Source organism: Ascaphus truei, chromosome 11 (genome assembly GCF_040206685.1).
Source record: "Ascaphus truei isolate aAscTru1 chromosome 11, aAscTru1.hap1, whole genome shotgun sequence".
NCBI classification, from domain to species: domain Eukaryota; kingdom Metazoa; phylum Chordata; class Amphibia; order Anura; family Ascaphidae; genus Ascaphus; species Ascaphus truei.
In genome coordinates this window covers 26,884,708-26,911,555 of record NC_134493.1, presented here as the reverse complement: position 1 = coordinate 26,911,555, position 26,848 = coordinate 26,884,708, and the positions used below count along the sequence as shown (strand labels likewise).

At 47.1% G+C, this 26,848-nt stretch overlaps 1 protein-coding gene across 2 annotated transcripts in view; it reads left to right on the top strand.

Annotated features, from left to right (window-relative positions):
* The window catches only part of LOC142463092 (uncharacterized), a 291,163-nt gene that overhangs the window by 47,901 nt on the left and 216,414 nt on the right, over positions 1-26,848 (top strand). For both annotated transcript variants that reach the window (XR_012787370.1, XM_075565366.1), the window contains exons 9-13: positions 8,769-8,872; positions 17,292-17,457; positions 19,508-19,690; positions 19,947-20,099; positions 21,419-21,563. Coding sequence is in view for 1 of the 2 variants with exons in the window: in XM_075565366.1 (XP_075421481.1) it covers positions 8,769-8,872; positions 17,292-17,457; positions 19,508-19,690; positions 19,947-20,099; positions 21,419-21,563 (751 nt within the window). In the remaining variant the exon portion in view is untranslated. The remainder of the gene's footprint in view (positions 1-8,768; positions 8,873-17,291; positions 17,458-19,507; positions 19,691-19,946; positions 20,100-21,418; positions 21,564-26,848) is intronic.

Genomic DNA, 26,848 nt, shown 5'->3' with positions numbered 1-26,848 from the left:
TAGACAAAAAGCCCTGTTTTCTGGTAAAATTCACATATTTCTCTCATGCTCTCCGGTGGTTAGTCTATTAATGATTCTAAAGCTGAAAGAGAAGTAAACCACAACTTAACTGACCTACTTAGCACTGAAATGTCAAGCGCTAAGCTGGCTCCTCAGTGTAAACAGAGATGGAATTTATTTCCAAGAGGACTTAACAGTTGCATATTTGATGCGTATATTAGATGAAGTAGATGACTGAGACAGATGTAGCCTGGGGATGTTTACGCTGCTGCATTATTCCACAGAGAATCAAGCACCGTACTTATTACATGACAGAGATGTATTATTTGTCAGCAACCCTGAAATATTCTACTCTGATTTATGGCTTGAGAGTTTATAACTCAGGTTTCTTTATTACTGTACAGTATTTTCACATTTTGCATGTGGACCGTTGAGGCTTTAAAGCAACATAGTTTATACGCTGCTGATCTGTTTTTTACTTCATTTTTCGTTGAGTTTGTAGCTCTATTATTTTACTGGCAATAGCTGTTACCATGGCAACCTGTTGTTTTTACATGTGCGGGTTGCAGCGACTATTTTATTTTCTCTGGTGTAACGCGGTTTCCCCCACCCTCTGGGAGATTCAGCCATTACATGGTGTAGGTTGGTGCATACCTGCTGGCTCACAATAGATCTGAGTCTACGCCGATGATGTTGGGGGTAACAGGACTGGTTTCTGGGGTACATTAGAGTTGCTTATCCCTGGGTAAAAAGCGCCTCCATCTGCTGCAGGCTCCAGATATATGGAGGCGATCTACTGCGGTAGAAACGGTTACCTCTCCCCCCAGACAGCTCACACGCTAGACTGGAGGTTTATTCAACTGGATCTGATTTATTATCCTTCTGTACTCCCACAGTAACACGTGGGCCTCTGCCCAATGCAGTTCACTGTATATCACCAACACCCGGATGGTCCCTGGACCTACACTACGGGTCAAGGACCCCCGCATCAGTCCTTGCTCTTCCCTGCCCCTCTAGCAGGGACAGGGGAAAGGTCGTCACTCCCTCTCCCCCTTGGGGGAAGAGGAACAAGGAAGGCCAGTTCTCAGGCAAGCCTGCGTGACATCTTTTAGGACCTGCATTTTTGGTTTACCTTGACGTTTGGTATGCAGGCTTACGACGCTTTGGCCAAAGGGTTTAACTAAAAAAACAAGTAATTACTATTATTATTCAAGTATTTAAACTTTATACTCATTACCATATATGTTTTGTCAATTTGATGTAGCATAGGGCACCCCTGTCTTCAGTTCTCAGGCAATCCTGCGTGACATCTGTCTCTCTCAATGGTAGAGACACTACTAAATTTGGGTGGTGCAACTCCTTAAGTACAGTAGGGGGAAGGTACCAAGTCTGAACCCAGGATTGGACAGAACACAGACCTAGTCCCACCTCTTCCCCTGTCACTCCAAGCTGCTGCCTGTGTGGGGAAAACCCATGATTGATCCTGAACCTGCCTGCTCTTACCAGGGCTTGCATGTCAGGGAGGGCGGACTAGTAGCCAAAGAAGGCATGGCTACACTGGGAAGCAACTTTTCAGCTAATGTCTGAGGTCTCCAGTATGCAGAATTGGAAAATGGTAGCATTGCTAAATCCAGCAGCAGAAGGACTTTGCAATAGTACAAAGTGAGTTGAGAGTATTGCCACTTTCATTTGTTGTCTGGTAATAGGCACTACTCTCCAATACATGTATGGTTACGTTGGCAGGGAAGAGAGAGGCGGGAGAAGAAAGAGACACAGAAGCCAATAAGTCAGCTTTATAAATAGCTCGCTGAGATCTAACTGTGAGTGTTCAGGTCCCCTGCAATCAATGTACCAGTCGCAGCAAGTAAATGTCAGCAACCTTTGGAACGCCCTTGTCCTGGCCTGCCAGAGGCACGTCATGGCAAGATGCTAGTTTTCCGAGGCTGATGAGGTTTACCACTCAACAGAACGGCCGACCTGTTAGAAAAAGAAGTGGAGACGGCTCCATATCGGTTTGGGTCAGCCGATGGCGGAGATCCCGTGACCGCTACTAAAGCATCACATGACCTCAAATCATGGCCGTTCGGTGGCACTATAAAGGGTTATAATCACAAGCAGGGGTGATTTTGTAGGTAAAAGAGGTGCATAAAACAGGGATTTATTTCTAGATTCTAAATGACAAAAATAACAAAATAGCCTCAAATAAAGAAATGAGGTTAAAAAAACAATCTTCTTTCCCAGTTGCAGTATCATTCCAGCCCCCGTCCTAATAATTTTAATAATTACTATGTGGAGTTTTTGCTCATCCCTAAAAAAAAAAAAAGTGTCCCCCACAAACATTTCCCTGATCACCAGTATCCCTACTTCTCGTCAAACTAGTGTTTCGCTCCTCGTCTATTTTCTGAGCCTGGACAGAGCTCAAAGAACTTGGATGGAGCCTGATCAGATAAGACGTTTGGCACAGACCCCAAACGGTCTTGGGGTTTCAATAGTATAATGATTCTCAATAAGCATGACACAGTACAGGCGAGATTGCCAAACTCTTACCTCATTAGACTGGAACCACATCAGTGAAACAAAAGCTAATCACATTAGACGTTTGACATCCCCCCTTTTTTCAATCCACCCAGTTGGAACCTCGGAAGAGTCACAACAGAGAGGAGGATTTTTCCAAACGCGCATGTAGTTGTCTTGGAGATATCATGCCCCTGGCTTTGGCTAATTTGTCTGACTATTGTTTAACTCTTAGTCGCACCAGATTGTTCTTTTCCTTTGTGAAGTCAAACTAGGGATATACCAGCGAAGAAATCTACAGAAAAAGCAGATTCATTGGCAAAACCGAAATCTTTTGTAATAAACAGGACAAAACGAGATGCACAAGGGACCAGAGTTCCACCACCACAAAATCAATTCCATGTATTCTAGTTAAGCAGAACTGGAAATCAGAGCTATTCGATATTTAGTTGAATGTCAAATTGTTGTTGTTTAGTGCATTTCTAATTTAACCTTTCCTGGCACCTCTGGCAGTGACAGGATTAAAATGTAGAGCCTTTATTTGATGAGTATATGTTGTTTTTAGCTTCTTTTTAAAGGCCACTTGAGACGTTATATCATTTACCCGGCTCACCTTAATCTTATTGGCAAAGCTTTGAAAGGGTTTGATATGTGGACTGCGAATGGAATTTTATGCCCAAGTTATTTCTGTCTTCCCTATTCCCAGCAGAAGACTTAACCCACTTTTATGGTTCCACATAACGTTGTGCTTGAGACATTTTAATTTTGTGCTTATAAAGAATCAGTTTCTTAAGAGGCTTTGGTCAGCCTCATAGGTGTTATTTTTAATGCAACTGCAATAACACTCAAGTGATGTTGGTGTTTCAACACAAATATTAAGCTTGAACTTAATGAATTAAACCTCTTCTTTCATTGCCACTCATGGACTAACAAACTTCGAGCTCTTTTCGGTTTATGGGGCGGTCGCACCATCTCAGTGCCAGTGCTGCAATAACATTTTTGCTATGTTTGGATGGAGGAATCTAAATACGTGTCTGGGCTTGTGTGAGATCTAATGCTAACATTTCAATATTTAAATTATAAAGAATCTCCAGTCAGGCGCTAAGATTAGATTGTGCATTTTTCGGGATAGGAACGTCTGTGTGTTATATAAATACCAGCGTCTTACGCACAGAAAATACCACTATTATTACATGTTGGAGACGCAAGTGTTCTTTATCATTGCTGTACAGTGATGGGGTTTTCTCATCATAACCTATTTGAGAGCCTCTTTTGTAGCAACAGCCAACTTCCCATTACACCTCCGTTAGCCATCCTCCCACGGATGAGACCCAAAGGGTTGGAACAGCTGTTTGTGAATAGATTTACTGGACATGCTCTTCGTTAACCCAGGCTCTGCTGTAAATGCGGTGTAACACATTAGTGTAGGAGACAGGTGCAGAGGTACAACCAGGGATACATATTTGGGGAAAATAAACCTTGGCTTTTATTCATCCTGTAGCTTTAAACAATACACTTTCCCAGTCGCTATCTGCAGGGCTGGGAGGATAGGTCTCTTGCCAACCTATGATAGGGTTTCCAGGTGTCCAGTTTTGAACCGAACAGACAGGTATTTTGCCCCTGCATCCAGTAAAAAATGATAGGTAATACCAGACATGTATGTGTCCGGTATTACCTCTCTGAACGTGCGGCGGCAAAGCCGGGACAAGTGTCCTGGTGGCTGCAGGGGGCCCGGCGGCTGGACAAAGCAGTTGACGCCGGGCCTGGCTCTCCCCCCAGCTGCAGGCCTCGCCCGCACACTGTCCCATGCCGAGCATCTGATGGTGGTGCGCGCGCGGCCTCTGACGTCGGTGAGCGCTGGAAGTAAGCTGGGCTCAGCTTCCGGCGCGTGCCGGCATGACAGGGAGACGGAGCGTGCACCATCATCAGACGCTCACGTGGGACAGTGTGAGGGAGAGGCCTGCAGCTGGGGGAGAGCCAACTACTTTGTCCAGTCGCCGGGCTCCCCACGGTCACTGGGCCTGAGACCATCCCCAAGGTAAGTCTGAATTTTATATGTATTGGGGGTGGGGGTATTTTTATATGTATTGGGGAGTGTTTTTTCTTATACGTATTGGGGTGGGGGTATTTTTTATATGTATTGGGGGTGTATTTTTTATATGTATTGGGGTGGGGTTATTTTGTATATAATTGGGGGGGTGGGGGTATTTTTTTAATATGTATTGGGGGTATTTGTATTTGTAAGGGGGTATTTTTATATGTTTGGGGGGTATTTTTATATGTATTGGGGAGTGTTTTTTCTTATATGTATTAGGTGGTGGGGGTATTTTTTATATGTATTGGGGGTGGGGGTATTTTTTATATGTATTGGGGGTGGGGGTACTTGTTATATGTATTGGGGTGGGGGTATTTTTTATATGTATTGGGGGTATTTTTTCTATATGTATTGGGGGTTGGGGGTATTTTTTTATATGTATTGGGGGTTGGGGGTATTTTTTTATATGTATTGGGGGGTGGGGGTATTTTTTTATATGTATTGGGGGGGGGGTTGCATTTTTTACCATTGTGTCCAGTTTTTTTTGGAGAAGCCACCTGGCAACCCTACCTATGACCCCAAAGTCCAAAGAGGTACCTGTAAGCAGGGGGCCCTTTATGTCAGTCTCTGGGTTGTTTCCGTTGGGGGAGGGGGGGAACGCCCACTGGCGGTTCTAGTGTCCACAGCGACCTGGATGTAGAGGGTCTGGTTTCTGGGTGTCTTGCTGGCAGCACAATCCTTCTGTGCTCAAGACAACTGTTCCAGTGAGTCTCTTGCTGGAAGCACAGTCCCTCTGTGCTAGAGATCTCCCCTGCAGTTCAAGCAGGAGACTTTTCTACCTGTCTGATGAGCCAGGTGGAGACTGGTTATTTGTCTGTAGCTGCAATTAACCAGCTCCCTGCTGGGTACCTCAAACCAATACAGGCTTTCTATTGAAGCCCTTTTAGGCAGGGGTTCTACCCTGTCGCAATTAGGTATAAACGTAAAAGCATTCATGTTAAAGTGGATAAGGAGCTAAAACTGACGCACTTAGTGCTCATTTGCATGTCATTACCCAGGATCCCTGGCTGCAGTGCAAGCACTGTATGCTGTGTGACTATGGGGGTAAAACAGGTTAGAGGACCTGTCAGATGTCAATGTCAGCGTTCCTACTCTGAATAGTGCCCCCCACCCCCGCTTGACAGTCTGTCACCCTCTCCCTGCTCAACAACCCGTGGCCCAGGTCAAGAATTCAGTCCGAGACCCTGGGAAAGCTGTCGGCGTGCCTGTGTATAGTGGACGGTTTCTGTCACTTTTTTACACACCATAACCTATTCGTGTACCGGGTTTGGAGAGGCAGCTATGTATTATATTGGTCCATGGGTTTATTTTATTTTTACCACTGATACATAGTGAAAAAAAAGTGATACTTGTCATTGTATTTGAACCTAAATTGTTTGCCAGTGACATGAATTCCTCCAGCTAGAATGATGATAACATAATTGGATTTGGATAACATAGGGATACATACACATGTTATGTTTTATGTATGAAAATGTATTTATATTTCTTGTGAGCTATACAAAATGGTTTCTTCTGGAGAAAGTAAGGAGACCGTCACCTTTAAATTGTAAAGCCATTTCTAACAATGAAACAGGCTGCGGTGCATTGATTCCACATTCTCGAACAACTTTAAGCCGCCCCCCCCCTCCCGCCCCCTTTTCCCTTGGTGTTTTCCCAGTAACACTACGTAAAAAAAACCAGATTTATGCCATTTCAGAAAAAGAGAATCCCATATTCTACATACATGGCATAAGCGTACGTTAAACAATTCAGCGTTTGATTTATATTTAGGATCTCTCTCTTCTATGTACTGTACACACCCAAGTGTATAGTGATAAAGAGAGAGCTCACTTACAAACTCCGCTAAACAGCAGTAGCCAGCAAATAAACATAACCCTTCCACTTGGAATTGAAGTGAGTTCATTTAAAGCAAAGGGAGTGCTACAGGTAATACCTACAGGACACGCTTTGTCCCGTCGGGAAGGTGAGTTAAAGTGGACTTTTGTTCATATCAGTTTTAACTTGTTTTGATATGCGACTGTGGCTCAGGTTCCTTAAGCACAGCACGGGATAACTGTGTAGGGTCAACCGTTCAACAGCGTATAGAAAAGAATGGCCGAGCGAGATGGGCCAAGTGGTCCTTATTGCTGTCAACCTCCATGCATCCATGGAAGAAGAGAGACGTTGTGTTTTCTTGCCGAGTGCCTGTTTCCATTTAATTAAGTCCGGCTGGCAGCCTCTTGGAAACTGCCGAGTAGAATCTGCAAAGCTGGCACCACATGACACCAAAATCTGGGTTGTTTTTGGAAGCTCCACAGGAAACCTTTATTTCTCTCCATAAAAAAAGTTATGCAGCTTATTGCTGTTTACTGAGAAGACATTTCTGTGTAGGAAACCACCACATTCAGTAAAGGACAGGTTGACAGAACTAAATCTCATGATGTGGTTTGTATCCGATGGTGGGTAATGGTTTCATCTGCATAGCATTCTAAGCACTTACACTTATCTCAATTACATGTACCGCTTCAGTAAAGGCTTTGGGGTAAGTCCCTTCCAAAAAATGATCATTCTGTAATATATAGCAAAAATAAATATGACTATGGGGCCTATGCAGAGAGCAGCGAATTTTAAAATTGGCGAATTTATTAAAAAGTAGCTTTTTTGGAGAGTTTTATTCTCCATATGCAGAAAAGTGCGAATTCTGCTATGTTTAACATGGATGCGTGTGGCGAGTTTAAATTGGCGAGATGCGCGCTTCAGAAACGTGTAAAAACAAATTCGCGCCTTTTTTTTCCCTTTGCAATGGCCGCGAGCGGCAGCTTCTTGCCAGTTTTTTCTGGCGAGGCAAAAAGGAGACAATCGCGCCATTTTATTGGCGCGAACAGCCGCTAGATGCCGTTCGCGCCTCTCTGCATACGAATATTTTTAAAACTGGCGAGATTGAGGTTCTCGCCAGCCGCGAGGCGAGTTTTACAAATAGAAAAGAAAAATTGGCGCGTTTTTCGGAACTCGCCATTTTCTGCTGCTTTCTGCGCGATTTTCTCCAAAAAATGGCGAATTTCGAAATAGCGCTGCTCTCTGCATAGGCCCCTTTATGTCCTATTCAAGTGCATCAGCCTTAAGGTGCCTTATAGCCTTGTATGACTTTGGCAATATGGGGCCTATATCTTTTACTATTTAAAGTTGGGTTCTGCATACCCAAATGTCCTAGCCATTAAATACTCTCTTAACATCTTATATACAATCGTTGTATTGGTTATTACACACAGATGTCTTGGCAAGCGTTACGTTTCATTTGATTTAAGAACAGGTAGCTCTGCGGGTTTAGAATTGGAAAGATATTTTCTGCTTCGTTATACAAAGAAAAAGTATATTCAGCAAGTGGCACTAACGTGTATAAAATACAAAGTGACTATAGGTGATGCTCACATAATGGAATACCACGGTCTTCCTTTAGTAGAAAGTGTAAGCCACTCACAAGAAAGTCACGTGTAAAATAAGGCACTATTATTTCAAACCAATATTCCAGCCCACAGATCGTAGGGATCCTGCTGTCAACCAAAATAGTGTGAAGGTGTGTAAATAAATCTTCAAAAAAGCGGTCTGCGGGGAGGTTAATTGGCTGTGCAATTCTTTAGCTGTGCTGAAATGCTGTGTAATACGGCAGGCATAAAATGGATAATAAGCAAAGGGTGTGTTCATTTGGATGTCATTTCCCAAAATCCCTGGCTGCAGTGCCAAGAGATAATGGGGAAGGGCAGGGTTGCAGACCTGTCTGAGACGTGTGAATGTGCTCACAACGTGGTATTTTTATTTGCTGTACATTGTATTTTGGAGGGTTTTGTCACTTTTTTACCCACTTATTTAATGTGTAAATACATCTTATATAATAGCAGACAATGACAGATTTATTTGATTACTTTATCCGCCGGGGTAAAGAAAACAATAACAGCAAACTCACTGTTAATAAAATCGAAGGACATTTTTAGACTTTCAAACATAAATTATTTTGTACTGTACTTGTCTGCTTTCCCAGTTTCAACATGAAATATATCCCTGTCAATAATTCCACCTGGTCTTCCATTTAACACTGTGTAGTATATTTTGGACAAAAAAAAATCCCAAGCGGATTACCTTTATAAGTAACTACTATTAACCTTGTTTTTTTCTCACCTAGGCTGCAGACCTTTTCATGACTCTGGTGTTTGAGCTCCGACATCTTTCTGCTGACGCTCTATCGGATCTGTGGCAAAGATCTTCCTTTAAATGCAGGGACAACTGGTAAGGGAGTATACAGTGCTCACATCACACCTTTGTTATTTGATGTTTTATACCATTTGTATTTATTTGTAGATGTCAATGCTCTAGTTTAGGGGGGGCTGGTTATTCTTTAAGGTGCAATAGTTCCAGCCCGGGCTCTACCGCACAGCAACTCATTCTCACATTCAAGTAATGGTAGTTCTCGTGTGTTAGTGGGACCGAATATCAACAACAGAAACTGAGTGTGGTCCTTGGGTTTCACAGACTTTTGGCTTCTGGGTAAGGCGCTATATATATATATATATATATATATTTGTATATTTATCCATGTTTGTATACACAAACCTGATGAAGGTTCCTTAGTTGAACCAGAAGGTTCCTTAGTTGAACCAAACGTTGAAGTTTTATTAACACACTACTTTGTTTGACCACTTACCTTGATGTGCTCTGTCTTCCTCTTTGAACTATTGGTTTGGGTGAAGTATCTCTCTCACTGTGTGAGATAGTGCCGGATGAGGCACTATCAAACGGAAATTCACATTGAAGTCAATGGGAGTTTGTTTTGATAGTGCCCAGATTGGCACTCTCACAGTTTAATGACTAACCCACTCTGTGAGAGGGAGTCACTACCCTGAAGATTTTACAGTCTAAGCAGTAACACTAAACAGCGCAATGGGAGGCAAACAGACACAAAAGTGCGAGTCAAGTATTGAACCTGTAATATGCAGAACACCACTACACTTTAAGTCAAACAAGATATAGTTGGGAGAGCCAGGTTTCCTAATATTATATACACTAGCATTTACTCAGAGTGGCAAAACACTATATTTAGCAGTGGTAACTTCTCTGAACTGCCCAGTAAGATATGCCACTAGCCCAGCAATTGCTAAACCTCAGAATGAATGAATATCTCCCTATTGAACAAACCCCCCAACAGCAAATAGCTTCGCCTCCAGCCTGAATAAGTAACTAAGTGTCATCAGTGACCGCCTTTATTCTGATGCAAATCTAATCCCATGGGCAGGACTGGCTGGAGCCCCCTTGTCAGCTGATACAGTGCGCCTGTCCTTCCCTTGTTTCTTTAGGCCTTGTGACTGACACCCATCACAGAGGATGGATTACATTTTAATGCATTCCTTTATTTCCTTTGTTCTGGTGCCAGCAAGTGGAATAATTGTGGGAAGAATGTGGTCTGACTGAGAGAGGATATTTTGGAATTAATTCTGCTTAAATCTTGCCTTCTCTCTTTGCCCTTTTGACCCAATTGTTCAGATTAATTGATGCAGTCCTTTTTAAAATATGCCTAATTTTAATTGTTCATTTCTGAATTTCAATGACATGCTTAGTTTGCCCAGAGAAAATTGGGATAACCATTCTGAACTTTAGCTTTTTTTTCCCATCACTGTGCTCAGTGCACAATCCTTGTAATAATGAATGTAACACTTTACCCAAGCACAATATTGCATTCAGTAACAATTCCTTAAATGAACGCCTAAACCCCTCATTGCAATGTGTTGAAAGAAATCTCCCTCTGACCTTTGCAAAATATGATTTCTATTCTTTATGATCATAAAAGTAAACTTGATATTTTTAATGGTTAATAAAAACACAACCATGTATGAAAAGTACATTTCTTATGAAAGGCTCTGTCTTTACAGTCCCTTTTCTTGTGATTGTAGGTACATTGCAGGTTGCGATGTCTTTTAATGACACAAGCTTTTAAGACTCCACGTCTCACCTGTAGATGTATATTATAACTTACAAACTTACAGTACTATTATAAGTCCATGGTGACTCAGCCCGTGCGGAGGCGCGCTGAGGCTGAGGGAAAGCGGGTGCTTTCCCTGGCCTTGGTTAGCGCGCCATCCGGGGGCGTGTCGGGGGGCGTGTCAGTGACATCACGGAGCTGGTTTGCCCTCATTGGGCGAACCGCTCACGTGACCGGCCCTGCGCTCCCGTGAGCGCTTGAAACTACATTTTTCTTAAGACCTACGCTTCCGCACGCTTGCGGAAGCGTGCGCGAGCCCCTGCTAAAGCCGCTCTCATTGCGGCTGCAGGGGCTCACTGCGCGCCTCAGCACGGGTCAGCGCCTAAGCGCTGACCATGCCCGAGGCCTTAGGCTGGGGCCATAGAGGGGTGAGGAGTTCCGAGCCGCGCTGACGCTGAGGCTCGCCTGCTGAAATCTGCGCGATTCCATGGACTTGCAGGCGAGCCAGCGTGCGCGAAGGGAGCCGGGGGGGAGGTGGTTGGAGGCGGGGCAGTGACGTCGCTGGGCCAATTGCCCGCGACGCACTGACGTCAACGTCACGGCGCTGTGACGTTGACGCTGCTTCAGGCTGATTGGATGTTTTCAGCCGAAAGCGCGCTGAAAAACAGCTTGGCTGTCGGCTGAAAATTCCAAAGCCTCAGCACGCCTGCGGACGCTCGCGTGAGCCCTCTCTCAAGGCATCCTCAGTGAGGATGCAGGGGCTCAGCGCTGAGCGTCCGCACGGCTCAGCGCGGCCTGTCCTTCTATGGACTCGGCCTTAGATGTAGCATTACAGCCTGCTTGGAACCTACACTTCTGCAGGACTAAAACAGGGGCTAGAACCCTTAGTGAAAGTATCAAACTATCATACACAGCAGATCTGTTTTCAATGTGGATAATTTTTATCTTTAAGGCTTTATCCTACTTACCCATATTTTTCCCCGGTAAAAGGGAATAATGGAATGTGTGTATGTTACTTAAGTAATAATCCCAGAAGAACAGGGCATTATTGGCCAGTAATAGCTGGAAGAGTTGAAGGCCCGAGGCGAAGCCGAGGGACTTTAACCCAGCCAGGGCATTATTGACCAGTAATGCCCTGTTCTGAGGGGATTATTACTATTATAGGCTAAATGTAGGCTTTTTTTCCTCATAAATAATAGACACTTTTGTATAGTTATATAGATTTTTTAAATTAAAATAAAATGGTAAATACATTAAAGCACCTCTACATACTCTTACACTGCAGCTATCTATATCCACACAGTGCCGTCCCCTCTGTGTAAGCGCACACACACACACACAGTGCAACTCTAGACACACACGCACACACTGCAGCTACACACACACGCACACACTGCAGCTACACGCACGCCCACACTGCAGCTACACACACATGCACGCAGCTACACACACAAACACACACACAAACTTCAGCTACCTACATATACACACACAAGGAGAGAGAGAGAGAGAGAGAGAGAGAGAGAGAGAGAGAGAGAGAGAGAGAGAGACTGCAGCCACAAACAAACTGCAGACAGCCACTTACTTACTTTGCAGCCACATTCCCTCCCTCCCCAATTCAACTGAATCTGTCAGCTCTGTTCACAGAGGGAGGGGGAGGAGTCACTGCCTGCTGCTGCTATCTGGCCACTCGCCTGCCCTGTCTGAGAGCTGTTCCTGCCTCCTGACCAATCCCCTGCCCTGTCTCAGAGCTGTTCTGAAAGCTGATTGGCTGGAAATAAACACATTGCAAGTTGCACAAATTCCGGCAATTATTGAATGAATAATGCCTGGAATTTTAACCAATCAGAGAGCAGGGATTTCAATAATGCCCAGAATTTGACTGCTTTAGCCTATAATTTCTTATTTATCCTGATGAAGGCCATTGCATAATGAAAACGTTGGCACTGTTTCAACATTCTTGAGAGAGAGAGCGAGCGAGAGAGAGAGAGAGAGAGAGAGAAAGAAATTGAGAGAGAGCGATGCATTACATTTGTGTTTATATTATAATCATGCAGACAATTTAAAACAGAGAGCTGAATGTTCAGTACACTTATAAGAACATCAGGTGTAGAAGTAACAGAGCCTCTCTACCATGGAAAACTCATTGCTTGGTACAGGTGCCTCATGTATCTCTACACGGGATGTTAAAGAAGATATCCCCTCCATTTGCTATAGGAGTTTACCTCATATAATTTTAGTATCTTGTCAGTGGCGTAACTACCACCCAGGCATGTCCAGGGAGCCCTAGCGCGGAGGGGGGGGGGGGGGGAGGGTGCGAAGGGAGTTGTACTCTCCCTCTGGATCCTTGATAACCCCCCCCCCCCAAAGCGGTTAGAGAGGCCCCGGCACTCTTCCCCACAGCGATGTAACTGATTGCCAGGGAGAGAGCAGGGCCTCTGTGACACAGCAGCCCTCCTCCATGACGTTGCGATGTTATGTGACGATGCATCGTCATGGTGACACGACATCTCAGAGCAACGTATTGCCATGGCAATGCGCTGACATGTTATGCCATGACATCACTCAGGGGCCCCTTAAGGTGTAGTTACGCCACAGTATCTTGTCCAGGGCCGCGACAGATTTCCTGGGGCCCAGTACTAGAGTTTCAACAGGGCACCCCTACGCCCCCTTCCACCCCGGTCGGGGGTCTTGCGATCCCCCCCATTTCACACCTCATGTGCCCCCTCCTCTATTTCCCCCATATTCCCATGTATTTCTCTCCTCCCATCTCACTTTTCCCATCTCTCTCCCTCACTCACGCTCTAACACCCCCTCTCTCACTCAATCCGCACCCTCAATCCCCCTCTTCATCCCGCTCCCTCAATCCCCCCTCCTCACACTCATTCCGTCTCCATCCCCCCGGGCAACACAAACACAATCTCCCCACAATAATTACCCTCCCCCAAATACATACAATAAAACCCCATCCCCCAAATACATACAAACCCCCCACTCCCCCCTCCTTTGGCTGGGCCGTAGCCCCGGGCCTGGGACACTGGTGCCAGCTCTCCCCCCTGTCGGCGGCCCTGATCTTCCCCCTGAGCATGTTTTTCAGTGCTAATAAGAATGATTTTCATAATCTCTAGCTTCTGAAGTTACCATGGTAACCTTTAGATGTCACTGGACTCTGTAGAGAGCTCAATTTAAACCACCCGGACACTTAATATGTCAAACACATATCTCCTGAACGAAGCATCAGATTGTAATAGTAACAACAGCGTTGGAAAGAGCAAGAAGAGATATCTTAAATAAGTTAATAAACTGCAAAAAAAAAATGGTGATCAGCGTACACTGCTGCTTTAGAGGGTCAATTCCTCTCCTTAATTGTAAACATACTTTTATTCTGATGTATTCTTTTAAAAGCTGCAGACCAAGCAATATTCTACGCGTGTTTTTTAAAATAAGTAATTTCTGTACTATGAGAAAATACTTGTAGCATTTTTTAAAGCAACTCTGAATGACATTTTGAACGTATTATAATGTAACAAGCATTTTTTGTTTATATAGCAACCTTGTACAACGTCACATCCCCTTCCTCTTCTGAAACAGGCTCTGGCACACCCCTTTTTGAGCCCTGCCCTCTCTCCAGCAATGCACCAATTGTATCTAGGGACTGCCTGGTCACATGATCTGCCCAACAGAACTTTGCATCTTTGGTCCTCTTCTGCTGCACTGACAGCCATTTAGTGAACCCCCGAGCCGAATCTTCACCGATCGATCACAGGAGAACGGATTAATCGGCAATTTAGCTAATTACTTATCATTGTGTGGATTGTATTGATGCACATATTAAAGGGGGAAAAAAAAAAACACTTGCACTGCTGCTTTAACAAGCCTTTTCATGCTTTCCACAGTGATCACTTCCTTCCATGTTTTGTTTATATGTGCCCTTGTGATATCGGCTTTTACAAAAGCTTATGTTTCTTTTCATGGAAGTAATAATAATTAGGCCTGTGTTCAGGGCCGCCGACTAGAGTTACTTCTGGGGCACCCCTCCCCCCTTGCCGGCGGTATCGCGAGCCCTGCCATTTCACAACTCATGAGCCCCCTCTATTTCCCCCCTTTTCCCATGTATTTCTCTCCGTCTCACTCCCTGTTCCTCAATCATCCCCTCTCACTCTACCCCCCGCCACACATGTATTTCTCTCCCCTGCGTCTCACTCTTACTCCCTCTTTTCCTCACCCCCTCTCTCCTCTCACTCGCCCCCACCTTCCGTCAATTACCCCACTCTCACTCAATCCCCCCATACAAAACACATATTAAAAAGACCCCTGCTCTCCCCCAATTTATATAGAAAGGACCCCCGCTCCTCCCCAATACATACTAAACTATCCGCAATACATATTAAACTACCCCACTCCCCCCAAATACATATTAAAATCCCCCCACTCCCCCAAATACATTTTAAAATCCCCCCCACTCGCCCCAATACATATTAAAAAAATCCACTCCCCTGTACATATATTTAAAAAAAAAGACTTGCCTTGGGGATGGTCTCAGGCCAGGCACGGAGGCTGCGGGGGGCCCGGCCGGCATTGCAAGTTGGGCCCAACCTCTGGCCAGGCCCGGTTGCAGGCCCGGCCGGGCCCCGGCTCTCCATCAGCTGCCTGCAGGCCTCTCGCTCACTGTGTCCCACGTCAGCTTGCGCTGGGCCTCCCTCTCATGCCGGCACACACTGGAAGCCAGCTTACTTCCAGTGGACTGATGTCAGACAGGGCCGTCGCACGCCAGAGGTGGAAGCTCGGCATGGGACACAGTGAGAGAGAGGCCTGCAGGCAGCAGATGTACAGTAGGTAAGGTAGACAATACTTGCCGGTACCGGGTGTAGGAGTATAGAATAGATAGGAGAATAGTGGATGCCTTGCCGAGGTCAAGGAGCGGAGAGATGAGGAGAGCCGAGGTCCAAGCCGTGATCGTGGGATGCCAGAGTATACGTAGTTCGAGGAGAGCCGAGGTCAGGAGCCGAAGAGGGTAGTCGTACGAGCCGTGTCAGAACCTGTAGAATCCCCAAGAGAATACCAAACAACTTCCATGCAGAGACTATGTCGAGCGATGAGTGAGGGCTCAGAGATGCCTGATAAGGCTGGGCTGACCAATCAGGGATGGAGGCGGATCAGGAGGACTGCAGGGAGCCTCACAGGATTGGTGCGGCTGATACAACCCAGGTGAGCACTGGTAGTACTCTGAGTGAGCCTGCGCGGTGAACGGGGGCGGAGCCTTACTGCAGGGGTGGAAGCTAAAGAACGGATGCTGGGCGCGTGCTCTGTAAGTTGCGCATGCACGCGACCAGCGTTGGAGGGGGGCGCACGTGGGACGGAGGGACCGCGCCTCCCACTGAGAAGGAGGGGGAGCGGCGGAACCGCTGAGGGAAGCGGCCCTGCGGCGACGGGGGAGCTGACGGCCCGCGGCAGTGGAGGCAGGTAGGCGGGAGTTGCGCTGCGCGCCCTGGGTCTCCCTGAGGGTAGTCTGTGAGTTGCGCGGACGGCGCTGAGAAACCGGATTCCTAACAGGGACACAGTGAGGGAGAGGCCTGCAGGCAGCTGATGGTGAGCTAGGCCCGGCCGCGACCGGCAGCCGAGCCTGGCCAGAGGTCAGGCCCAACTTGCAGCGCCGGCTGGGCCCCCCGTAGCCTCCCGGGCCCGGGACACCTGTCCCTTCTGTCCACCCTGTTGGTGGCCCTGCCTGTGTGGAAAAAAAATCCTTTTTCATGTTATAAAAATTCCTTCTGCATGTAGTGGTCTTAACTCATCTGCACTGGATGCTTCCATGGAGCAGATCCCTGTGGGGAATTCATGGTGCACTGGGAAATCAAAATGGCCACCACAGCATCATTTTCTTTATGCTGATCTATAAAGACGACAGTACTAGCTATGAAACGTGACGTTCTGTCATTGATTGGCTTGGCTGCGTACATATTTTGTAATGGAATTTTTGTAGTGAATATGAGGGGTAATTACAGCTTTAATAATAATAATAATAATAATAATATCTGTGTGCAGTGTTTGTATCTGTATATTGTGTGTGTATATACAGTGTGTGTATCTGTATACTGTGTGAATATACAGCTGCCTTGAGTTCTAAGTGAAGAGCAATCATGACTGTGGGGCCAGAGTTAAAGTTGATTGTAGGTCTCATGTACAGAAAGTCTCTGATCTGTCACCCTTGAATGTCGCTATCGCTGATTGTCAGCTATGAAATTGCACATGTGGTATAAACAGTTCTTAATGCAAATATCGTTAGATCCGCTCTTATATCATGAATGGGGGTGAGTATGTTCGTCTGTGTTGCGTATGAATACTCAGACATCTGTGTGAGTACATATGAATCCACACGAATAGCCTACTAAGGGTTAATGGGAAGTAACTAACGTCGATTGCTCGGCGTCTCCAGGGTCAGATAGACTCACCCTCATAAATAGATAGGTATATACACACACGCACACACACTGCACACATACACATACTGTACACACAAACTATACACACGTACACACACATACTGTACACACATACTGTACACACATACACACATACTGTACACACATACACACATACTGTACACATATACACATACTGTACACACATACACACATACTGTACACACATACTGTACACACATACACACATACTGTACACACATACTGTACACACATACACACAAAATAATAAGAATATGGATTCCTTTTCCAGGCAGCCATTATTGGATGCACTGCCTTCCTGTGGGACAGAGGCCTGCGTTGGACTGATGAAAGAGATCCTGCTTTCTAAGGAACTAGAAGACGAGAAGATGGAGTCCTTCCTCTGGTCACTGGCCTTTATTCCAGCGCCCACAGCGGGGATGGTCGCCTCTCTGGCTGTGAGAATCATTTCCTATTCTTTTTATAACTTAACAACTGGGCTAGTGTCTCTCCCTGAGGTTATTCATAGTCACTTCATATTTCATTCATGATTTTTGCATTGAGAGGAAATGACAGCAAATAATTATGTGTGGGACTTACAATGGGGCTTTTTACTTGGGGTTTTTTTTTCCTTTCACATTTTCAACAATGTTTAAATTGAAATTCATTGTATGAAATGACAGAACAGTGATATAGCTGCTTAGTGTATAAAGCAGGTTATTATCCAAATGGAAAGTTCCTTAGTTGTCCAAGAGAGTTGTATATGAGACGTGATTGTAGCCATAATATTGATATTTGACATGGTGCCTCATGTTTTTTTTGCCACAAAATGATATAATTTCTGCCTTGTTGCACAGACCCCATGCGTATAACCAATTTGTATTACAAGACCTGTGTTTTATGAAGGTTTTGAGACATAATTTGTCTGAATAAAAGCAACAAGACACCGCGCATGCGTCTCATCAACTAATCGCTGCTAATTACCTCCCATTCACATTGCTGAATATCTGCTGGAAAACAAGTTCCTGAATAACCCACAACCCGCCTATGGTTTTGGAAAACATACTTTCTGAGAATGAATCACTCCGTTATTTGTTAGTAATAGTCCTGTCCCTGCTGCTTACAATGTGCGGTGACTCACTGCAATGGACATCTTGACGTATTAATAAGGTTTGTTTATTCTTTCAGTGAATACTAGAACCTCAGCAGACAGCTGGAAATATTAATTTGAGCCGATTACATGGCAGAAGGACTCATTTGATTATGCATATACTGGCTTCTGACTTTTGTCTGCATGTTAATAACCTATTCATCACTGAACAATATGCATGTTAATGCATTTTTACTAAGGACAAGTCATCATTTAGGATTTTTTTTTTTAAATTGAAATTGAAATGTAACAAAAAGCTTAACACTTTATAGGAAAATGTTTTTAAAAAAAAAATCCATTATGTATGTATGTCTTTATTTATATAGCGCCTTTAATGTACACAGCGCTTCACAGTAGTAATACATGTGACAATCGTATAAATACCAAATAATACAAATAACAGATCATGGGAATAAGCGCTTCAGACATCAAAGTAACATTTAGGAAAAAGATTCTCTGCTCTGAAGAGCTTACAATCTAATTGGTAGGAGGAATGTACAGATACAGTAGGAGGGCGTACCTTCTCTTAATAAATACACTGTATGATGCTGATCATCTAATTGTTTTCTGTTTTGGAGAAGTAAACCATAATAGGCCATATTTACTAAGCATTCTTCTGCCAGAAGACACAGTCTGCTAACAGGCGACACCTTACAGCCCATTTAAAGCTCCAGACCAAGCAATATCCTACATGTGGGTTTTTAAAAAAAAATCAGTTCTCTACTATGAGAAAATACTTGTAGTATTTTTTTTAAACAATTCTGAATTACATTTTTTATCTATTATAATGTAACAAGCATTTTTTGTTTCTATAGCAACCATTTGCAAAGTCACATCCCCTTCCTCTTTTGAAACAGGCACTGGCACACACGTTTTTGAGTCCTGCCCTCTCTAGCAGTGCACCAATTGTATCTAGTGACTGCCTGGTCACATGATCTTCCCCACAGAACTTTGCATCTTTGGTCCTCTTCTGCTGCACTGACAGCCATTTAGTGAACCCCCGAGCCGAATCTTCACCGATCGATCGGCAACTTAGCTAATTACTTATCATGGTGTGGATTGCATTGATGCACATATTAAAGGGGGCAAAACCTACAAAATAAAATAAAAAAAACAGCAGCTTGGACTGCAGCTTTAAGGCAATGGGATGTGATGTGTTTCCCAGCGTCAGAAGGTGTTCTATGGCAGAAGGCTGCTTAACAAATATGGACCCAAATCTCATTATAGATGGCATATATGGGATTGTTAATATCATGTACAAATATGTGTATTTTTCCAGATGCGTCTACTGTATATCAAGATATTTTCCCCCCTTATTGGTGAATAACACATCGGTTTGGATCTATGTCCCCTCGTAGTCTTTACTGCAGGAACCAGAAGCAGGTCAAAGTGCCTACTTGGGAATAACAGCCCTGATACATCACTTCTGTTTGACCAATAGAACCTGTCATGAAGTCCCCGAGATACAGGTTGTAATGAAAACATTGCAAGGACATTTAGGGGACAACTGTTCTGTACAAGAACCAGAAGAAATGCAAAAGGTATGTTATGATGCTGGCACCAACATGGATGATAAATAATTAATTGGAGGCTACAGCAAGCGGGCGGTGCCCAATAGATTTTGATGGTGGCACCGGTATATAATGGTATTTAACCCGAGACTAATAGGAGCTGGCACTTGGGTTTAATCTGATTTAACCCACTTCAAAGGACGTTTATTTACCAAGAAGCGATTTTTTTCTCCCTATCATAAAATATTCTTCTTGACTGCTCATTTGCTTATTCTTATTAATTTAGGTGCAGCTCATTTTGAAAGCAGTTGGCAATGCCGGGTTAGCTGCTACTTCTCTGATTCCAACACTTACATCTTGTGCGTTCCTGAAAAGTAACCCCGCAACAACGAGACTGGCTGCTGTGGATGCATTTAGACGGATCCCCTGTTCAGCCAATGTAAGCATCTTCTGCATCAAACAACACTCTCGGTGTGACATTGTGACATTTTGTGAAATCATTTTGCAAGTAAGAAAAGGAAAACATTGTTATGATATACAACATAATGTCTTGACTCTGGGTTTTCTTTTTGTCCAAAAATTGATGGGACAAAGAATTAAGGGAGGGACATATTTACTATGCAGTACTAAATCATGATACCTGACGGCCCATGGACTGGTTTTCTAAGCTATTAACTACCAGAGCCTTCCATAATACTTTTCATTAGCACGGCGTCATCCCAAAGATCGGGTTAGCCATGCACTTGTCTAGATCAAAGAATTTCCCATGGAGGCCATGCTACGGAATCCTATTCTCTTGAGGATGCACCAGCATGAAAACACTGCCTACCTTGGTGGACATAAGATTCACATCACCTTCTAAAATGCTTTCAATCAAAACAAAAAGTATACACAGTTGGAAACAGTGGCAGCATACAATATAATAAGCTTCCTTTCTATTTAGGTCCCTATATAAAAGAACAGTTCCCCTTTGGTCACCCCCTTTTTTATATTAGGGTGGGAAGCAGGGGCTCACCAGAGCTGAACCTCAATTTCAGCTCCGATGACCCACGGGTCCCCGAGATACTTAGCAGGAAAGTTGTCACCGTACTTCCTTGGATTTCAATCCCCTGCGGACCAATAGGAAGCCGCATCGGACGATGTTGCAGCTTCCTATTTGCCCACGTAATACAGGAGATTTAAACTGCCATCTTCTCCAACACTATAGTTCTGATCAAGAAGGGCTGTGGCTACTTTTTTGAGATGAGGAACCGTTTTTTAACGCCGATGTCACCTGTAGAATGAATCTGGTTCCCAAGCACTGGCATCCACCATGACATTGCCTTTGATTGTTGGGTTGACTGAAGTTAAGTTGCAAGTGTCCATTTTGTTGGATCACATGAATATCAAAAGTGAAAACGTTAATATCCTTCCAAATAACATCTTGTGCAGTAATGACTGGCACCATACAGGATAAAAAGACAAATACAAATTACAAGCGGACTGCTTCTTGAAATAAAAATCTGTGCAATAACAAACGGTCTAATGGACAGTATTACTTAGTACCGTTAAACTGGATTATTGTGAATATTAATCCTATAACAAATGCCATATTTCTTCTCATGTTTGAAAGTGTTGACGATCATTTCTTTTCACCCACAGACTCTACATTTGTCAGCTTCTAACTCAAATATAGGATCTATTTTTTTAATTGTGAACCTTCATGTAACTACTTCATAAAGTAAAAGAAAAATAACCTTTTTTTCCTGTGTGCGCTAGCGCACTGCATTAGTACAGCTGTACCAAGCGGCAGATGAGAACGAAGAAATACGAATTGCTTCATATTACACAGCAATGAAATGTCCCAGCCAAGAACTTCTCCATGTAGTGCGACAGATGCTTAGAGATGAGAAATCAACGCAAGGTGAGAATATGATCACACACAAAATATATAGAATGCCTCTTGTATGACATGTATTTTTTGTAACCCTTTGAGTGCCGGTGGGGTCACAGCACCAGAGTGTCACAACCTCTCCGTCATATCGCGATCACAGGATTGCGACTTCGCTGATCACTGGAATGGAAGAGACGTCCCACTTTTCCGTTCCTGTGCTGGTTAGCTCCACAGCGGCGCAGAACATGATCTCCCCTAGAAAATGAGCCGAAAGCCCATGACATAGCCACTATGGGGACCTTGGAGTGCTTGACCTCACGACGTGATGACTACATCATGGGAGAATCCAAAGGGTTAAACAGGCAAAAAAGTTTCTACTGGGAATTGAGAAACAATTAAACATTATAAATAACTTGTCCCCAACTGGGTTAACTTCTTCCAAATGGCTCCTTACTATCCACCCCTTCCAACGCAGTCATGTATGGAATGGATATCCACCCTCCCGGGGACAGAACATGACACACAGTAGTGTAGATGGTTTTGGCTATAGAATAACCAAGATGTATATAAAAAAGGGAACACTCACATTTTAAAAGATCTTTGCGGCTTGTTAAAATCAATGTGGAGGAGAAGGAGCTCCAACCGCAAACACCGCCACCCCTCCCTGATCGATCTCACGAGTCTGAACATTAACCCATTAAGTTTATCACTGCCTGATATTCTTTGGGGCCAGGTGAGTTTTGGCATCATAAGAGAACAAGTGCAAAGAAAGAAGTGCTTGTAGCGCCAATGCCTATTAATGACTAACTTTGTGATCGTGAATGTGTTAGTGTATCCTACACACTCTGAAGATAATTACAATATATAAAAAGCAGTAGATGCCTTTATATATATATATATTACAGCTCAACCCCGTTATAACGCGATCCGTTACAATGTGAATCCACTTATAGCGCGATGCAAGCGTGGCTCCCAATTTTTGTATGTATGAATACTTTACAACACGATTATTGGGGTCTTAAATACTTTATTGTGCAATGTATACAATTGTACATTAATTCAAACGCGATCCGCTTATAGCGCGATGTGATTCTTTGGACCCGAAGCACAGCGTTATAAGGGGGTTGAGCTGTGTATACACATATACACATATTATGACATATACACATATACACATATACACATATACACATATACACAGTGTTCGACAATTGTATACATTTACTCGCCCGGGGCGGGTGGATTTAACCCCCGGGCGAGTAAATATTGGCACAAGCAGCACACGTGTATTTTTAAATTTCCCGCGCTCGCGCTGGAGAAAAAAAAAAAAAGCCGGCTCTCTGATCACTGCCTTCGCTCCTCCCCCGCCTCTCAGCAACTTCCCCTCCTCAGATCTTCCACTCCTCCCCCTTCCGCCAGCCAGCCCCTTCCACGCCTGTCTGCCTCAGGCCCCTGCAGGGCCATCTGTCACCCCCCCTCCCTCCCATCGGGCCATCCGCCCCCCCCTCCCTCCCATCGGGCCATCCGCCCCCCCCCCTCCCTCCCATCGGGCCATCCGCCCCCCCCCTCCCTCCCATCGGGCCATCCGCCCCCCCTCCCATCGGGCCATCCACCCCCCCTCCCATCGGGCCATCCACCCCCCCCCCTCACCCCAATCTCTCCCGGCCTCCGTGACCCCCCCCCCCTCACCCCACGCGTGCCTCTCCCTGCTCTAAGCAGGGGAAATCCCCTCACCGGAGCCTCTCCCTGCTCTATGCAGGGGAAATCCCCTCACCGGAGCCTCTCCCTGCTCTAAGCAGGGAAATCCCCTCACCGGAGCCTCTCCCTGCTCGGTCTAAGCAGGATACTGCGGTGTCGGCGTCCCCCTCTGGAGGGGGTGCGGCCCCTTGCAGAGCCCCTCCTGCCGTGCAGAGGCCCCCGCTGCTATGTGCGACCCCCCTGCCTTGCAGAGGCCCTCCTGCCGTGCGGAGGCCCCCGCTGCCATGTGCGACCCCCTGCCTTGCGGGTGAGTGTTTGTGTGTGTGAGTGACAGACTGTGTGTGTGTGAGTGACAGACTGTGTGTGTGTGTGAGTTTGTCTGAGTGAGAGTGGGTGTCTGTCTCTGTAAGTGTGTCACCCTCTCTCCCTCTCCCTGTGTCACCCTCTCCCTGGGTCACCCTCTCCCTGGGTCACCCTCTCCCTCTCCCTGTGTCACCCTCTCCCTCTCCCTGTGTCACCCTCTCCCTCTCCCTGTGTCTCCCTCTCCCTGTGTCACCCTCTCTCCCTCTCCCTGTGTCACCCTCTCCCTTTCTCTCCCTCTCCCTGTGTCACCCTCTCCGTGTCACCCTCTCTGTGTCACCCTCCCTCTCCGTGTCACCCTCCCTCTCCGTGTCACCCTACCTCTCCCTGTGTCACCCTCTCCCTGTGTCACCCTCTCCCTGTGTCACCCTCCCTCTCCCTGTGTCACCCTCTCCCTCTCCCTGTGTCACCCTCTCCCTGTGTCACCCTCTCTCTCCCTCTCCCTATGTCACCCTCTCCCTGTGTCACCCTCTCCCTGTGTCACCCTCTCCCTGTCTCTGTGTCACCCTCTCCCTGTCTCTGTGTCACCCTCTCCCTCTCCGTGTCACCATCCCTCTCCCTGTCAACCTCCCTCTCCCTGTGTCACCCTCCCTCTCCCTGTGTCACCCTCCCTCTCCCTGTGTCACCCTCCCTCTCCCTGTGTCACCCTCCCTCTCCCTGTGTCACCCTCCCTCTCCCTGTGTCACCCTCCCTCTCCCTGTGTCAAACTCTCCCTCCCTCCCTGTGTCTCCCTCTCTCCCTCTCCCTGTCACCCTCTCCCTGTGTCACCCTCCCTCTCCCTGTGTCACCCTCTCCCTGTGTCACCCTCTCTCTCCCTCTCCCTTTGTCACCCTCTCCCTCTCCCTGTGTCACCCTCTCCCTGTGTCACCCTCTCCCTGTGTCACCATCTCCCTGTCCCTGTGTCACCCTCTCCCTTTCCCTGTGTCACCCCCTCCCATCGGGCCATCCACCACCCCCTCCCATCGGGCCATCCACCCCCCCCCTCACCCCAATCTCTCCCGGCCTCCGTGACCCCCCCCCCTCACCCCACGCGTGCCTCTCCCTGCTCTAAGCAGGGGAAATCCCCTCACTGGAGCCTCTCCCTGCTCTAAGCAGGGGAAATCCCCTCACCGGAGCCTCACCCTGCTCTAAGCAGGGGAAATCCCCTCACCGGGGCTTCTCCCTGCTCTAAGCAGGGGAAATCCCCTCACCGGAGCCTCTCCCTGCTCGGTCTAAGCAGGATACTGCGGTGTCGGCGTCCCCCTCTGGAGGGGGTGTGGCCCCTTGCAGAGGCCCTCCTGCCGTGCGGAGGCCCCCGCTGCCATGTGCGACCCCCCTGCCTTGCAGAGGCCCTCCTGCCGTGCGGAGGCCCCCGCTGCCATGTGCGACCCCCTGCCTTGCGGGTGAGTGTTTGTGTGTGTGAGTGACAGACTGTGTGTGTAAGAGTGACAGACTGTGTGTGTGTGTGTGTGTGAGTTTGTCTGAGTGAGAGTGGGTGTCTGTCTCTGTAAGTGTGTCACCCTCTCTCCCTCTCCCTGTGTCACCCTCTCCCTGTGTCACCCTCTCCCTCTCCCTGTGTCACCCTCTCCCTGTGTCACCCTCTCCCTCTCCCTGTGTCACCCTCTCCCTCTCCCTGTGTCTCCCTCTCCCTGTCTCCCTCCCTCTCCCTGTGTCACCCTCCCTCTCCCTGTGTCACCCTCCCTCTCCCTGTGTCACCCTCCCTCTCCCTGTGTCACCCTCCCTCTCCCTGTGTCACCCACCCTCTCCCTCTCCCTGTGTCACCCTCTCCGTGTCACCCTCCCTCTCCCTGTGTCACCCTCCCTCTCCCTGTGTCAAACTCTCCCTCCCTCCCTGTGTCTCCCTCTCTCCCTCTCCCTGTGTCACCCTATCCCTGTGTCACCCTCCCTCTCCCTGTCACCCTCTCCCTGTATCACCCTCTCCCTGTGTCACCCCCTCTCTCCCTCTCCCTTTGTCACCCTCTCCCTCTCCCTGTGTCACCCTCTCCCTGTGTCACCCTCTCCCTGTCCCTGTGTCACCCTCTCCCTCTCCCTGTGTCACCCTCCCTCTCCCTGTGTCACCCTCCCTCTCCCTGTGTCACGCTCCCTCTCCCTGTGTCACCCTCCCTCTGCCTGTGTCACCCTCCCTCTCCCTGTGTCACCCACCCTCTCCCTCTCCCTGTGTCACCCACCCTCTCCCTCTCCCTGTGTCACCCTCTCCGTGTCACCTTCCCTCTCTCTGTGTCACCGTCCCTCTCCCTGTGTCACCCTCCCTCTCCCTGTGTCAAACTCTCCCTCCCTCCCTGTGTCTCCCTCTCTCCCTCTCCCTGTCACCCTCTCCCTGTGTCACCCTCCCTCTCCCTGTGTCACCCTCTCTCTCCCTCTCACTTTGTCACCCTCTCCCTCTCCCTGTGTCACCCTCTCCCTGTGTCACCCTCTCCCTGTCCCTGTGTCACCCTCTCCCTGTCCCTGTGTCACCCTCTCCCTGTCCCTGTGTCACCCTCTCCCTCTCCCTGTCACCCTCCCTCTCCCTGTCACCCTCCCTCTCCCTGTGTCACCCTCCCTCTCCCTGTGTCACCCTCTCCCTGTGTCACCCTCTCCCTCTCCCTGTGTCACCCTCTCCCTCTCCCGGTGTCACCCTGTCCCTCTCCCTGTGTCTCCCTCTCCCTGTGTCACCCTCTCCCTCCCTCTCCCTGTGTCACCCTCTCCCTTTCTCTCCCTCTCCCTGTGTCACCCTCTCCGTGTCACCCTCTCCATGTGTCACCCTCTCCGTGTCACTCTCTCTGTGTCACCCTCCCTCTCCGTGTCACCCTCCCTCTCCGTGTCACCCTACCTCTCCGTGTCACCCTCTCCCTGTGTCACCCTCCCTCTCCCTGTGTCACCCTCTCCCTCTCCCTGTGTCACCCTCTCCCTCTCCCTGTGTCACCCTCTCCCTGTGTCACCCTCTCTCTCCCTCTCCCTATGTCACCCTCTCCCTGTGTCACCCTCTCCCTGTGTCACCCTCTCCCTGTGTCACCCTCTCCCCGTCTCTGTGTCACCCTCTCCCTGTCTCTGTGTCACCCTCTCCCTGTCTCTGTGTCACCCTCCCTCTCCCTGTCACCCTCCCTCTCCCTGTGTCACCCTCCCTCTCCCTGTGTCACCCTCCCTCTCCCTGTGTCACCCTCCCTCTCCCTGTGTCACCCTCCCTCTCCCTGTGTCACCCTCCCTCTCCCTGTGTCACCCTCCCTCTCCCTGTGTCACCCTCCCTCTCCCTGTGTCACCCACCCTCTCCCTCTCCCTGTG